Genomic DNA, 14,169 nt, shown 5'->3' with positions numbered 1-14,169 from the left:
CAGTTGCATATTAAGAATCTGCATTTCAGCAAAAACCCCACACATTTCCTAATAATTTGAAACACTTTTCATGGTTCCATTTTCTTTTTGCATTTTTTGTGCTTCCTGTTCCATGTGTACAAATTTACTGAAGATATTAGTGCTTGTAAAATAGCTTACTACCTTCAGTGCATTGGCTTCTTCTCCTGATTGCTATGGAAATTATTATGATACAACAAACTGTGAAACCACTAATGGAGTATTAAGATTTCTCAATATAACTGAATCAGGCTGAAGGAACTATGTTACACGAAAACTGATTCTGAATGAGTTTGTATTCACATATCATAAGGAAAACAGTATTTTCAAAATATTCTCAATATGTAAGGTAAATAGTGAAATTATACCTTTTTTCCCCTCCTAAAAGGTAGCTAAGAAGGTGAAGGCTACCATAGTTTTGCAAAGTACAACAAATTTGCTTGGTTACTTTTTTTTTTTTGCAGGTATATTTCATTTTCTGCAAATCAAATCTCACTGAAGCCTTTGTACATCTGCATTTTGTACAATTTAATGAATAAATGGAACACTTGAATGCACACTTGAATTCAGAAGCAAAAGTATTTAAGCTTAAAGGCATGTGTGTGAAATTTGGGGAGGAAAGTTCTTACCTGACATATAGGGACCTCTTCTGGCTGGTCCGCAGAGATCCTGATCCTGAGCTAATGCTACTGTTCATCATCTGCTCCCGTAAGTCATGTATTTTAGCTTCAAAACGACTGTATTCTGTAACACGGGAAAAAAAGCACAGAACCATTTATTTTCCCAAAATATCAGCAATTAAGTTATTTGGTAAGATGTTGAGAGCTTGATAAAACAAAGATTTATTTTTATCAAATTTTAAAATATAAATAAACCTCTAAATAAAATAACTAAAATGCTATTTTAACTACTAGTAGTTTTGTGCTATTAAAATTATATGTTACACATGTTTGCATTAATAGGCGTTCTTTGAAACATAAAAAGAAATAATGAAAAATTCTTTTCAATAAGAAAAATATTTATGCTTTTCTAACGAACTGTGATTTCATCAGTTTACCAGAATTTGGATTCTAGAATTCAGGAAAAAAACAAATACATCTATATATTCAGTTTACATAAAGATTACATGGGTGGTTTCAATGCATAGTAATTCACTGTAATGCCTGTGGAATTTTGCTGTAAAGATAAGTGTTTTTATTTAAAACAAAACAAATCAATTAGCTATATTAAATACAAAAATCACTTTTTGCATAAACAAAAAAAGAAAAGTTTAATTAATCCAGATAAACTTTACCCCATAATCAAAAGAAAACCTCACATTATATTATTATTGTGTTTAAAAGACTATTGAACAAAAGATGATCTTTTCAACCTAATAAAAGGTCTGTCTTAGTAACATGAAGTCACTACTTAAATAAATGGTAGTTCTTAAATGAAAATAGCACTGGATAGGTATTATATGGAGTTATTGTGTTCCGAATCAAATAAAGCATTCAGCAGTAGAAGTGAGCAATATATAGAACAAATTTCCTAAAGTAATGTTTAAGAGGGAAAAGAATAATGTAAAAGACAAGAAAAAAACTATCTAGGAATTTTGCTACAAATTCTTGATTCACTTCTAATCTGTATTAGAAACAACTCTATTTACATAATTATGCACAATGCTAATCCTACTATAAACGGATTGTGTTCTTAAGCAGGACTGTGTGTGTGTTAATATAACTGTGCTAAATGCACTTGATTTTACCTACAAATAGAGACAGTAAAATAATAGGATCCTTTTCACTATCAACATCTTCTGAAGTGCCGTACTTACATATTATCAGCATGAAATGTCCAGTCAAATACAAGGTAATTTTTCTTTCAGTTGACTAGTTTGGACTTCAGTATCTGCAGATCACTTCTAAAACCTTTCTGATAAAAAGAAACGTTCCACAGCAACACTGTCCACCTTGCCTAAAACACCACGTGACTTAAGATTAAGTCAAATCTACAGTGGGAGAGCTATGGTATGTTGCTGGCACAGTCACTGAGCTGAATTTTTTTTTTTTTTTTTTTACTTCTCCCCCCCTCTCTCCTCCCTCATCACAATGGAAATCAAATTTGCCCTGGGAAATATAATAATAATAAACAGCTCTTCCCCAATGTAGAAATCATAAGCTTTTCTTTCCCCCTCCTACAACATAATGTTTCTTCAACAATCACATTAAACACTATGTTAGTGATCTCATTAAAATTCTACAGAATTTTTTCGTAACATTCATCTTTACAAAAATAGTCATGAATAACCAAGTGTAACTATAGACAGGAGAAAAATCACTTCAAAATCTATAAACAGGCAACATGGAATATTTTACAAGAGAAAATTCAATGAAGTAGGCTTTTTCTGTAGCACATTGACCTTGTTAGCCAAAGTAGGAAATAGCTTTCTATTAGTCTAATCAACCAACATGCTAACCTTAATGATATCAGAAAGACAAGGTGGGTGAGGTAATATCTTATTGAACCAACTTCTGTTACACCTCACCCACCTTGTCTCTCTAATATCCTGGGATCAACATGGCTACAACACTGCATACAACAATAATGATATCAGACAATGGTTTCCTAAAATATTCTGATGATCCTCAGAAGTCGTCAGTAGTTTTTTTTTTTAAATGGTATGGATCCAGGTACAGATTTGAATAGTTCACCAACCCTAATTCAGATGCAGAAGTAGTTCTGCAATAAGATGAACAAAATCCTATAAACAGCAATTATTCCTGTAATGCTGTCCATGTTCAAAGTAATAAAGTTCAAAATATTGGGGAGGGGGAATTAAACATTACGGAAGCAGCATTGTGTAGTGGAAAGGACATTGGACTGCAATTCATGACAGCTGGGTTCTATTCCCAGCTAGCTACTGATGTACTGTGCGATCCTGTGCAAATCTCTTCCTTCCATGTACCTCTCCCCCCTCACACTTTGTGTTCTGTCTATTTAGAATGAAAGCTCTTTGGGACTCTCTCTTTTATATGCACAATGAGGTCTCAATCTAAATTAGAGCCTTTAGGCATAATTAATAAAAATATTAATTCAATAAAATTATAGTCTCCTTTTATAAGAGGAGAAAAATACATAAACTAAAATTCATTTGGTGTTAAATCACCATCTTAAACATGAGGAGTCATAGACACAAAACATCTTTACAAATAATGGGTTTAAGTGTCTTGGATAGTTTGTTTCTATCAATATCAACACTGCTTATAATAAATTCTCCCTATTGATTTTGCAGCATATAGTCTCTTAACTTATAAACAATTTTTTCACTTGAGTTTGTCTTTGCTAAATTGGATTTGTTTTGTAGTTTATAAGAGAAAGAACTGCCAAAGAGAAATCAGTGAGTTTTTGAGAGCGAGTATAGTCCTGGGATTAGGACATTAGTCTAGGACTAGTGAGACCTGGGTTTAACTTCCTGTCCTACTACAGACTTCCTGTATGACCTTGGGCAAGTCATGTAGTCATCCTGTGCCTCAGTCCCCCATCTGTAAAATGGGAATAATTCTATTCTACATAGGCTTTTATAATGCTCTTATGACTATGAATCCACAAAAATCCATAAGAGAAGTGTACTCTACTATTAAGTCAGATAATGAATCCCCTACCACATCAATAATGCATGAGGAGGAATGAAAATAATTTGATTTAGCTAAAGCAGCAAAGAGTCCTGTGGCACTTTATAGACTAACAGACGTATTGGAGCATGAGCTTTCATGGGTGAATACATGCATGCATCTGATGAAGTGGGTATTCACCCACGAAAGCTCATGCTCCAATACGTCTGTTAGTCTATAAGGTGCCACAGGACTCTTTGCTGCTTTTACAGATCCAGACTAACATGGCTACCCCTCTGATACTTGATTTAGCTAAATGACTTCCAAAAATACACTGACACAGCACAAACAGCAATAGAAACATACATGACATCTGATATACATTTACTGTTGTATGATAAATAGGGCTGTCAATTAATCACAATGAATGCCTGTTAATCGCATACCTTTGGGTGGGTAGGGAGGCATCAGCTGCGGGGGGCCCTGACAGTGTATGGTCAGGTGCAGTACCACCCAAGCCAGCACCAGAGGGAGGGAAGAGGAGAGAAGAGAGGAAGTGTGGGAGAAAGACAAGCATGACACATCCGTGGCAGGTCACAACAGCTGATCGCTCACCATCCATATTACCTTCCTTCTAAGAGTTTCCTCAGCTGTTGCAGTAACTACTCAGAGAAGACTGCAAGATGAAAGCCTCAGTGGGCTCTCCCCAGGCGAACTCCCAGTCAAACTTCCTCTGTTAGCTTCTCTGCTGTTCGCCACTCAGCTGGTTCGCAGCTGACTGCCTTTCTATAACAGTCAGGCCCACTCAAGGCCCACCTGGAACAAAGCACAGAATGTGCCATATTTGTCTTTCTCCCACAGGACAGAAGCGAATTTGTCTGTACAAAGTGCAAGCTGGTCTCCATATTGGAAGAAAAGGTTCAAGGTCTGGAGAAACAAGTATCAACCCTGCATTGCATAAGAGAAAATGAAGATTTCCTGGACAGACGTCAGGATATGCTTCTACGGACACAACATTCTGAAGAATCAGAGCAGGCTGCGCAGCGGGGACAGAAGGACGGTGAAGAAAATTGGCAGCATATGACCTCCAGAAGAAGAAAGAGGAGTGTTCATGTACCAGCAATGCAGATACAGGTGAGCAACCGTTTTCATGTTCTCTCCACAGGTACTAATGCGGAGAGTGGACTAGATGATACATCTGAGGGAAGGGAGCAGAAGGAGACTCCACCGATTGGAAGGCACGATATGCACTGTCCTAGGGATGGGGGTTCCACGACCACCGCTCCCAAGGGAAGGAGGCGGGTGGTGGTGGTCGGGGACTCCCTCCTCAGGGGGACTGAGTCATCTATCTGCTGTCCCGACCGGGAAAACTGAGAAGTGTGCTGCTTGCTAGGAGCTAGGATTCACGATGTGATGGAGAGACTACTGAGACTCATCAAGCCCTCAGATCGCTATCCCTTACTGCTTCTCCACGTGGGCACCAATAATACTGCCAAGAATGACCTTGAGCAGATCACTGCAGACTACGTGGCTCTGGAAGAAGGATAAAGGAGTTTGAGGCGCAAGTGGTGTTCTCGTCCATCCTCCCTGTGGAAGGAAAAGGCCCGGGTAGAGACCGTCAAATCGTGGAAGTCAATGAATGGTTACGCAGGTGGTGTCGGAGAGAAGGCTTTGGATTCTTTGACCATGGGATGGTGTTCCAAGAAGAAGGAGTGCTAGGCAGAGATGGGCTCCACCTAACAAAGAGAGGGAAGAGCATCTTCGCAAGCAGGCTGGCTAACCTAGTGAGGAGGGCTTTAAACTAGGTTCACTGGGGGAAGGAGACCAAAGCCCTGAGGTAAGTGGGGAAATGGGATACCGGGAGGAAGCACGAGCAGGAGAGCGCAAGAGGGGAGGACTCCCGCCTCATACTGAGAAAGCAGGACGATTAGCGAGTTATCTTAAGTGTCTATACACAAATGCAAGAAGCCTGGGAAACAAGCAGGGAGAACTGGAAGTCCTGGCACAGTCAAGGAATTATGATGTGACTGGAATAACAGAGACTTGGTGGGATAACTCACATGACTGAAGTACTGTCATGGATGGATATAAACTGTTCAGGAAGGACAGGCAGGGCAGAAAAGGTGGGGGAGTTGCATTGTATGTAAGAGAGCAGTATAACTGCTCAGAGCTCCAATATGAAAGTGGAGAAAAACCTGAGTGTCTCTGGATTAAGTTTAGAAGTGTGAGCAACAAGGGTGATGTCGTGGTGAGAGTCTGCTATAGACTACCAGACCAGGGGGATGATGTGGACGAGGTTTTCTTCCGGCAACTAACAGAAGTTACTAGATCACAGGCCCTGGTTCTCATGGGGCACTTCAATCACCCCGATATCTGCTGGGAGAGCAATACAGCAGTGCACAAACAATCCATGAAGTTTTTGGGAGGTGAAGGGGACAATTTTCTGGTGCAAGTGCTGGAGGAACCAACTAGGGGCAGAGCTTTTTCTTGATCTGCTGCTCACAAACCGGGAAGAATTAGTAGGGGAAGCAAAAGTGGATGAGAACCTGGGAGGCAGTGACCATGAGATGGTCGAGTTCAGGATCCTGACACAAGGAATAAAGGAGAGCAGCAGAATACAGACCCTGGACTTCAGAAAAGCAGACTTTTGACTCCCTCAGGGAACTGATGGGCGGGATCCCCTGGGAGAATAACATGAGAGGGAAAGGAGTCCAGGAGAGTTTGCTGTATTTTAAAGAATCCTTATTGAGGTTGCAGGAAAAAACCATCCCGATGTGTAGAAAGAATAGTAAATATGGCAGGCAACCAGCTCGGCTTAACCTTGAAATCCTTGCTGATCTTAAACACAAAAAAGAAGCTTATAAGAAGTGGAAGATTGGACAAATGACCAAGGAGGAGTATAAAAATATTGCTCAGGCATGCAGGAGTGAAATCAGGAAGGCCAAATCACACTTGGAGTTGCAGCTAGCAAGAGATGTTAAGAGTAACAAGAAGGGTTTCTTCAGGTATATTAGCAACAAGAAGAAAGTCAAGGAAAGTGTGGGCCCCTTACTGAATGAGAGAGGCAACCTAGTCACAGAGGATGTGGAAAAAGCTAATGTACTCAATGATTTTTTTGCCTCTGTCTTCACGAACAAGGTCAGCTACTGCACTGGGCAACACAGCATGGGGAGGAGGTGACCAGCCTTCTGTGGAGAAAGAAGTGGTTCAGGACTATTTAGAAAAGCTGGACGAGCACAAGTCCATGGGGCTGGATGCGCTGACTCCGAGGGTGCTAAAGGAGTTGGCAGATGTGATTGCAGAGCCATTGGCCATTATCTTTGAAAATTCATGGTGATCGGGGGAAGTCCCGGATGACTGGAAAAAGGCTAATGTAGTGCCCATCTTTAAAAAAGGAAGGAGGAGGATCCAAGGAACTAAAGGCCAGTCAGCCTCACCTCCGTCCCTGGAAAAATCATGGAGCAGGTCCTCAAGGAATCAATTCTGAAGCACTTCGAGGAGAGGAAAGTGATCAGGAACAGTCAGCATGGATTCACCAAGGGCAAGCCATGCCTGACTAACCTAATTGCCTTCTATAATGAGATAACTGGCTCTGTGGATGAGGGGATCGCACTGGATGTGTCATTCCTTGACTTTAGCAAAGCTTTTGATACGGTCTCCCACAGTATTTTTGCCAGCAAGTTAAAGTAGTATGGGCTGGATGAATGGACTATAAGGTGGATAGAAAGCTGGCTAGATCGTCGGGCTCAACGGGTAGTAATCAATGGCTCCATGTCTAGTTGGCAGCTGGTATCAAGCGGAGTGCCCCAAGGGTCAGTCCTGGGGCCAGTTTTGTTCAGTATCTTCATTAATGATCTGGAGGATGGCATGGACTGCACCCTCAGCAAGCTTGCAGATGACACTAAACTTGGAGGAGTGGTAGATACGCTGGAGGGTAGGAATAGGATACAGAGGGACCGAGACAAATTAGAGGATTAGACCAAAAGAAATCTGATGAAGTTCAACAAGGACAAGTGCAGAGTCCAGCACTTAGGATGGAAGAATCCCATGCACTGCTACAGACTAGGGACCGAATGGCTAGGCAGCAGTTCTGCAGAAAAGGACCTAGGGGTTACAGTGGACGAGAAGCTGGATATGAGTCAGCAGTGTGCCCTTGTTGCCAAGAAGGCCAACGGCATATTGGGCTGTATTAGTAGGAGCATTGCCTGCAGATTTTGAAATTCTCCTTAAAACAGAATTATCGTTCTCCTCCCAGCTCTGCTGCATGCCCTAGGGTATAGTCTGCCTGGTTGGGCTACCCCAGCCATTAAAAGTCCAGTTGGCGCTGGGCTGACAGTTTTGTTCCCCCCACTACAGAAGGGATGTGGACAAATTGGAAAGAGTCCAGCGGAGGGCAACAAGCACATGACTTATGAGGAGAGGCTGAGGGAACTGGGCTTGTTTAGTCTGCAGAAGAGAAGAGTGAGGGGGGATTTGATAGCAGCCTTCAAATACCTGAAGGGGGGTTCCAAAGAGGATGGCGCTCGGTTGTTCTCAGTGGTGGCAGATGACAGAACAAGGAGCAACGGTCTCAAGTTGCAGTGGGGGAGGTCTAGGTTGGATATTAGGAAACAGTATTTCACTAGGAGGGTGGTGAAGCACTGGAATGGGTTACCTAGGGAGGTGGTGGAATCTCCATTCTTAGAGGTTTTTAAGGCCCGGCTTGACAAAGCCCTGGCTGGTATGATTTAGTTGGTGTTGGTCCTGCTTTGAGCAGGGGTTGGACTAGATGACCTCCTGAGGTCTCTTACAACCCTAATCTTCTATGATACGCTTCTCCAGTCATCGCGTAGCATTGCAGGCACAAGTAGAGCGAAGTGAAGTCTCCCCGTCTCTTCCAAATTCACCTTCCAGCGAGCCACTCAGGTAGGTGGTGACATCTTGGTTGGAGGTGGTCCTGGCGATTCGCTTCTTTACTGCATCCTGCAGAGCACTCTCTGTGATGTTCCTCACCGTGGTGTCCGGGCACGTCAGAAGGCAGAAGGTGTGTGATCACAGCAATGTCGCACAGATCACCCATTCGAAGGACATTGGCGCCACCCTGCCTGTGCGAGATGTACACCAGTTCATTGCTGGCCCTCTGGGGAAGAAACATCCGTTTCTTTACCAGCTGCCGGATGGTGTTGTCTGCCTTGTTCAGAGGTACCTTCGCCACGGCAGATCCCCTCAGGATGAATGAGATACGGGGGATCAGGAAGGTGTTCAAGGCGCTGATCTTCTGCCATGGTGCCAGTAGGAAGGAGTCAATACTGGCCACATCTTGTAGGATCTCCGCGATGGTATTCTCAGGTGTCTGCTGGACGTGAAAACCCGTTGACGTGCCAAGATGTTGGTAAGCTTGCCCGTCCTCAAGGAAGGTTCACCCTGGATCTGAAACGGTGTTGCCTGGACCGAATCCCTTCTACTGCCATCGATATGCAAGGATGTATGCTTCCTGGCACTGAAACAGATTCCCATCCAGTTGGCAGCCTGGATGGTGATGTCAAGCATTTGCTGGAGACTCTCGGGGTTGTCTGCCATGAGGACCAGATCATCCACTACTAGGCAAAGTTCTCTGGCTTTGGTGCACTGGGTGCATGCACACTTGAGTGGAATACATGTCTGTAACCACTGAAATAAGAACTTTAAATGTCAGCTACTATTGCATTGAAAACAAAGCCCCAGGACATTAGACTGAGGTGGAGAAATCCTATGTGTGGCAGAGTGCAAACTTTCAAGTGGCTAGATGCAGTATGTTTCTTTTTTCTCTTGTTTTTTCTGTTACCTGGGGTTATGGCCTCTGTCACATGTGTACAGGTCTCATTCCAACCATATACTGAGCAAGGTTTAAAATGTTTATACAATGACCTACCACTGATTTCAGAGGTGGATGTGGAGTGTGCAAGGAGGAACAGATGGGGAAATGTAGAGGTCCATGGTGAAGGGGCAGTGGACTGTGAGAAACATTGACTGGGGAGAAGAGACAAGTTGCCAATTAATTCATCCTGGAAAGGGGATTCTGACAGGCAGGTGCATCAGTCTGGGAGATAATGAGGGATGAAGGACCTGCAAGGGATTGGGAGCATGGAGGGTAGTGCAGATGATGGGGGAGGCATGGAAGGGTATGCAGGGAACTGGGAGCAGGGGGACATGAAGAAGTAGAGATTCTTATTCATACTAAGCCCTGAGAGCTGAAAATTTTCTGATATAGATAAGAGCCTCTCCCCCTCTTTTTCCTTCTCCCCTTCCAGGGGAGAACCCCACTTTAATGGACATCATTAGATCTGTCAGAACAGGGATCCCTTGCTGTGAATCTTATATGCCAAACAGATTTAAACTTCTGATGTTTATTTGGGTTGATGGGGCGGGGAGGGAGAGGATAATTCATCATTAAAAATGTTTTTAAAAAGTTGAGCATCCCACTTCACCAATCAAAATATAAACGTTTATGCAAAAGTCAAAATAAATTATTAGGTAATTATAAAATCCTATCTCCAAGAGATCCATTTCCAATAATCTCTTACTAGTTATCCATTTTCATTGTTGTATATATTTTACAAATTTTAGGGGGCACTGTTAAGTTTGCATGGAAGTGTAAATTGGGTTAGGTGAGAGCGAGTGGTAAAGGATTATATGGTAAGATGGATCACTTCAGTGTTCTTTTCCAGATATTCTAAAGTTTGTTTTTTGTTCAAAGGTGTATAATTTTTGTAAAGTAAGTCATATCGGTTTGGAGCTTTTATTGTACTTCACTGAAACCTACTTTCACTATTAATTATTTTTTACAACTTTTTTTGTTTGTTTGCAAATTTTAGTTTAGTGTCAGGAAGGTTTTTAATGTGGGTTTTGGTCCTACGTAGGATACAAATATATTTTTGTAAACTGTTTATATAGGCAACTTAGGGTTGCTTAGGGAGGTGTATTTTCATAAAAATAAATAACTCCTACTTTAATATTCTTAGATAATATTTGCTAATTAAGAACTAGTATGTATGAATACAGCCTTTAATCTACACAGTATCTAGATACCACAGTAGATATTTTATAACTACCCAGATAGATGTAACTTTTTAAAATATTTGTGGATCAGTTCAAAAGCATACAAAGTTTTACTGTGATTTTCTAGGAGCAATTAATTTATTTGCATGGATACATAGTGCTTCTATATTAACACATCAAATTAACATAAGAGACAATTATAGATTCCACATACACAGGAGACTTGTTAGCATGCATGAAAGCTGCACACTGCACCTACTGAGGTTACAATGAGTGATTAGAACGGCTGGGCCACTAGGTTCGGAACAGATTATGAGGATGACATTTGCATTTTCTCAGGAAGTGTTTCCATAGCACCCTTCAGTTTCAAACTGAGAAGAGATACCTGTTCACTGCTAAAATGAACAATACCATCTGTGACACCTTTGTTTACTACACTTTTCCATAACTGCATTTACACTTTGTTAAAGGCCAAAATGTATTTAAAAATAAGGAGACTAACAAATTAAAAAAAACACTGTAGAAAGTGACATTCAAAAAGGTTAAAACATAGTAAGCCGCCTTATACCTTTGTCTGGCAGGACTATTTTTAACAGAACCCTCTCTCTATTCTTGAAGTACCTTTCGAATCTGTCTCACTAATTGACTAATCTGGATTACTCATAAATTAACAGAAGCAGGTATAATAAACAGGAAAACAACAGGAAACTGCAAATTGCGTACCTAAGAGCAGTGTAAACTGCAACATTTTAGAGAATGTGTTTCAGTTAGTGAACACGTCAGTTTTTCCATCTAGTTTTAATAGTTAAGAATTAACAATTTCATAACCTAAAGTGAGTGAAGTTAAATCATTTTATGTACAACAAATACTTGGATCTCCTTAATTTCGCTAAAGTGCTATTGGCTTTGTGCTGCTTTGATTAGAGTCTTAAGGAGTGTATGCAAGATTTTTCAGAGCACCTGCACATGAAACCATTGTAGGAAATTCACATATGAATTAAATACTAATTTCCAGAGAATAGGATTCAGTTGTTTCATTTAACTACATACATAAGACAATGCCTGGACCAAATTTCAAAGGCAATAGTATTTTTTTTTAAATGAGCACATGCGTACACACAAACTCGGTAAAATCCGACAGAATCGAGCTAATGCCCTATAAAATATAATACCCAATAATAATAACCCTTCCACTTCATGAAGCATTTGGCAAGGTAATGTAGGCATGAAACATATAAAGTTAATTATTTTAAAATGATCATAAAATATAGCACAGATTTAGCAGATGTACATCTTCTCTCAAACATTGCTCACCACAATGCAGACTTTAGAATAGAGTACAGATACCCTTCTGGCTAGTATGTGATATTTTTATCTAATACTGCAGAAAAAAACCCAGAATATCTGTCTTCACCAGCAACATTGTGAATTGAATCCGTCAGTGATTTGGACTAAACATTTAAACTGGACTCTGAATACATTTTGTACCTAATACAGAGAGAGAAAAAATCCAAGAGATAAATGTTGTCCAGCTATGTGACTAACGCAATTTTAAATGCAGTTTTACAATACACCACCTAACAATCTCCTCTCTAGCACTTTGATCCATCTTCTCTTAATCACACACTGATCCATCAAGCACCTAAGAATGCTCAACTAATCAGATCACTTAACAGTCTTATTTCTCTTTTAGAAATGAGGTCGACTTGTTCAGCAGAACTGCAAACAGAAAAACACTTTTATATGAACACTCTTAACTACTATGTAATAGGTACCCGATGACAGTTCTTTCACTATTGGAGTATTACTACATTCTTACTTTGGCCAGTAGCTCTGTTTAGACTTGGGGCCTTTGGGCCTTATCCAAAAAGCACATGCAATAACTCACTAATAGTAATAGCTATATTATGCACATGTATTTAGTAGGAACAGTAGCAACAACTCTAGTTAATATGTGGTCTCTGCATTTCCATCTTCATCCTGTTTTTAGTTACTCAGAACTTTAATCTATCTGGCTTAATTTTCAGGGCTTAGTCCTTGCATGAAGGTGAGTTTTTGGAACATTTCAGCCAAAATGGTCTAGTAGAATGAAGAAGCCAGTTTTGCCCATTTAAATAATTCTTGTAGCATTTTCAGGAACAGCAGTACTCCTGAAGCAGCTGGGTACAGAAAGTGGGGAAAGAAGCCTCAGTGAGAAGGTGCTTTTGAGCATTCATGTGAAAACTCGTAATGCTTTAACAGAATCATCTTACTTTTGCATGCGGGTGTGACTAAATCACATGTGTTTTGCAAGACGGGACCATATCCTACTTTTTTGCAGGTTTTAGTATCAACAGGGATAGGCAGACAATAATAAAATGGTGTGTGGCCTTCCCGGAGCCAAGATGTCAGTCTAAGACTAGACAGCTTGTGAAGTGGATGGGGAAGGATCCATTGGTGATGGTTAAGGCTGTGAGTTTGTCACGGAAGTCACGAATTCCGTGACTTTTTGTGACCTCTGTGACTTCTGCAGTGGCTGGTGCACCTGGCCTGGGGCCAGCTCAGGCAGCCCCTGTCACACCAGCTGCTGCTGGGGCAGTCTCGGGCCACCGCCTACCCCGCCCCAGCAGCAGCAGAGTTTGGGTGTGGGAAGGGACAGGAGGTTGGGGCACGGGACAGGGTGAGGCAGGCTCTGGGCACCACTTACCTGGGGGGCTCCCCGGAAGTGCGGAGGCATGGCCAGGCAGCTCTGCGCACTGCCTCCTGCCTGCAGGCACCGCCCCTGCAGCTCCCATTGGCCGTGGTTCCCGGCCAATGGGAGCTGTGAAGCCGGTGCTCTGGGTGGAGGCAGCATGCAGAGCTGCCTGGCCACGCCTCCGCCTAGGAGCTGAGTGAGGGAGATGTCGCCACTTCCAGAGAGACGCGGAGCCAGGTAGGGAGCTTGCTGGCCCCGCCAACCCCCCTCCGCACCAGCGGGGGTCCCGGGCCTTACGCCACTGCCTTCCTGAACCCATGCGGCGCCCCTCCCCCTGAGCACCTGCGGTGCCCCCGGGCTGCCCCCACTCCCCCGATTTAGTCAGGGGGTATATAGAAGAAGTCATGGACAGGTCATGGGCTGTGAATTTTTGTTTACTGCCCGTGACCTGTCCGTGACTTTTACTAAAAAATACCCGTGACTAAAACGTAGACTTACTGATGATTCATATCAGCACTAATGACACTGCATCGCAGGATATCTCACAGATAATAGATGACTTCAGGGACTTGGATGCGTGCTGAAGAAGAAAAATGTCCAACCAATCTTCTTTGAGAGCCTTCCTGTTCCACAAGTGAAGGAAGACAAAAAGCAGAAGATTCTGGAAGTGAACCGCTGGCTAAGTAAGTGGTATAGAATGTAGGGTTTTGGCTTTGTGGAACATTGCTCCACCTTTTATGGGGTAAGGGGTCTGTATAGTTTGGATGGCCTCCACAGTGCTCCACCTCAGCAGAAAGGGAACTGATCTCCTCAGGAGAGGCCAGCTAGAAGAGTCAAGAGGGTGTGAAACTAATAAAAAAACAGGAG

The 14,169-nt window shown here is 42.1% G+C and overlaps 1 protein-coding gene across 13 annotated transcripts in view; it reads right to left on the bottom strand.

Annotated features, from left to right (window-relative positions):
• The window catches only part of DLG1 (discs large MAGUK scaffold protein 1), a 371,668-nt gene that overhangs the window by 79,374 nt on the left and 278,125 nt on the right, over positions 1-14,169 (bottom strand). For all 13 annotated transcript variants that reach the window (XM_026650152.2, XM_026650157.2, XM_026650147.2 and 10 more), the window contains one exon: positions 648-762. In XM_026650152.2, the coding sequence (XP_026505937.1) occupies positions 648-762 (115 nt within the window). The remainder of the gene's footprint in view (positions 1-647; positions 763-14,169) is intronic.

The sequence above is a fragment of the Terrapene carolina genome, unplaced genomic scaffold (assembly GCF_002925995.2).
Source record: "Terrapene carolina triunguis isolate 2854851 unplaced genomic scaffold, T_m_triunguis-2.0 Scaffold88, whole genome shotgun sequence".
Classification (NCBI taxonomy): domain Eukaryota; kingdom Metazoa; phylum Chordata; order Testudines; family Emydidae; genus Terrapene; species Terrapene triunguis.
Note: the sequence above shows the minus strand (reverse complement) of the source record. Positions and strands in the feature narration are given on the sequence as shown.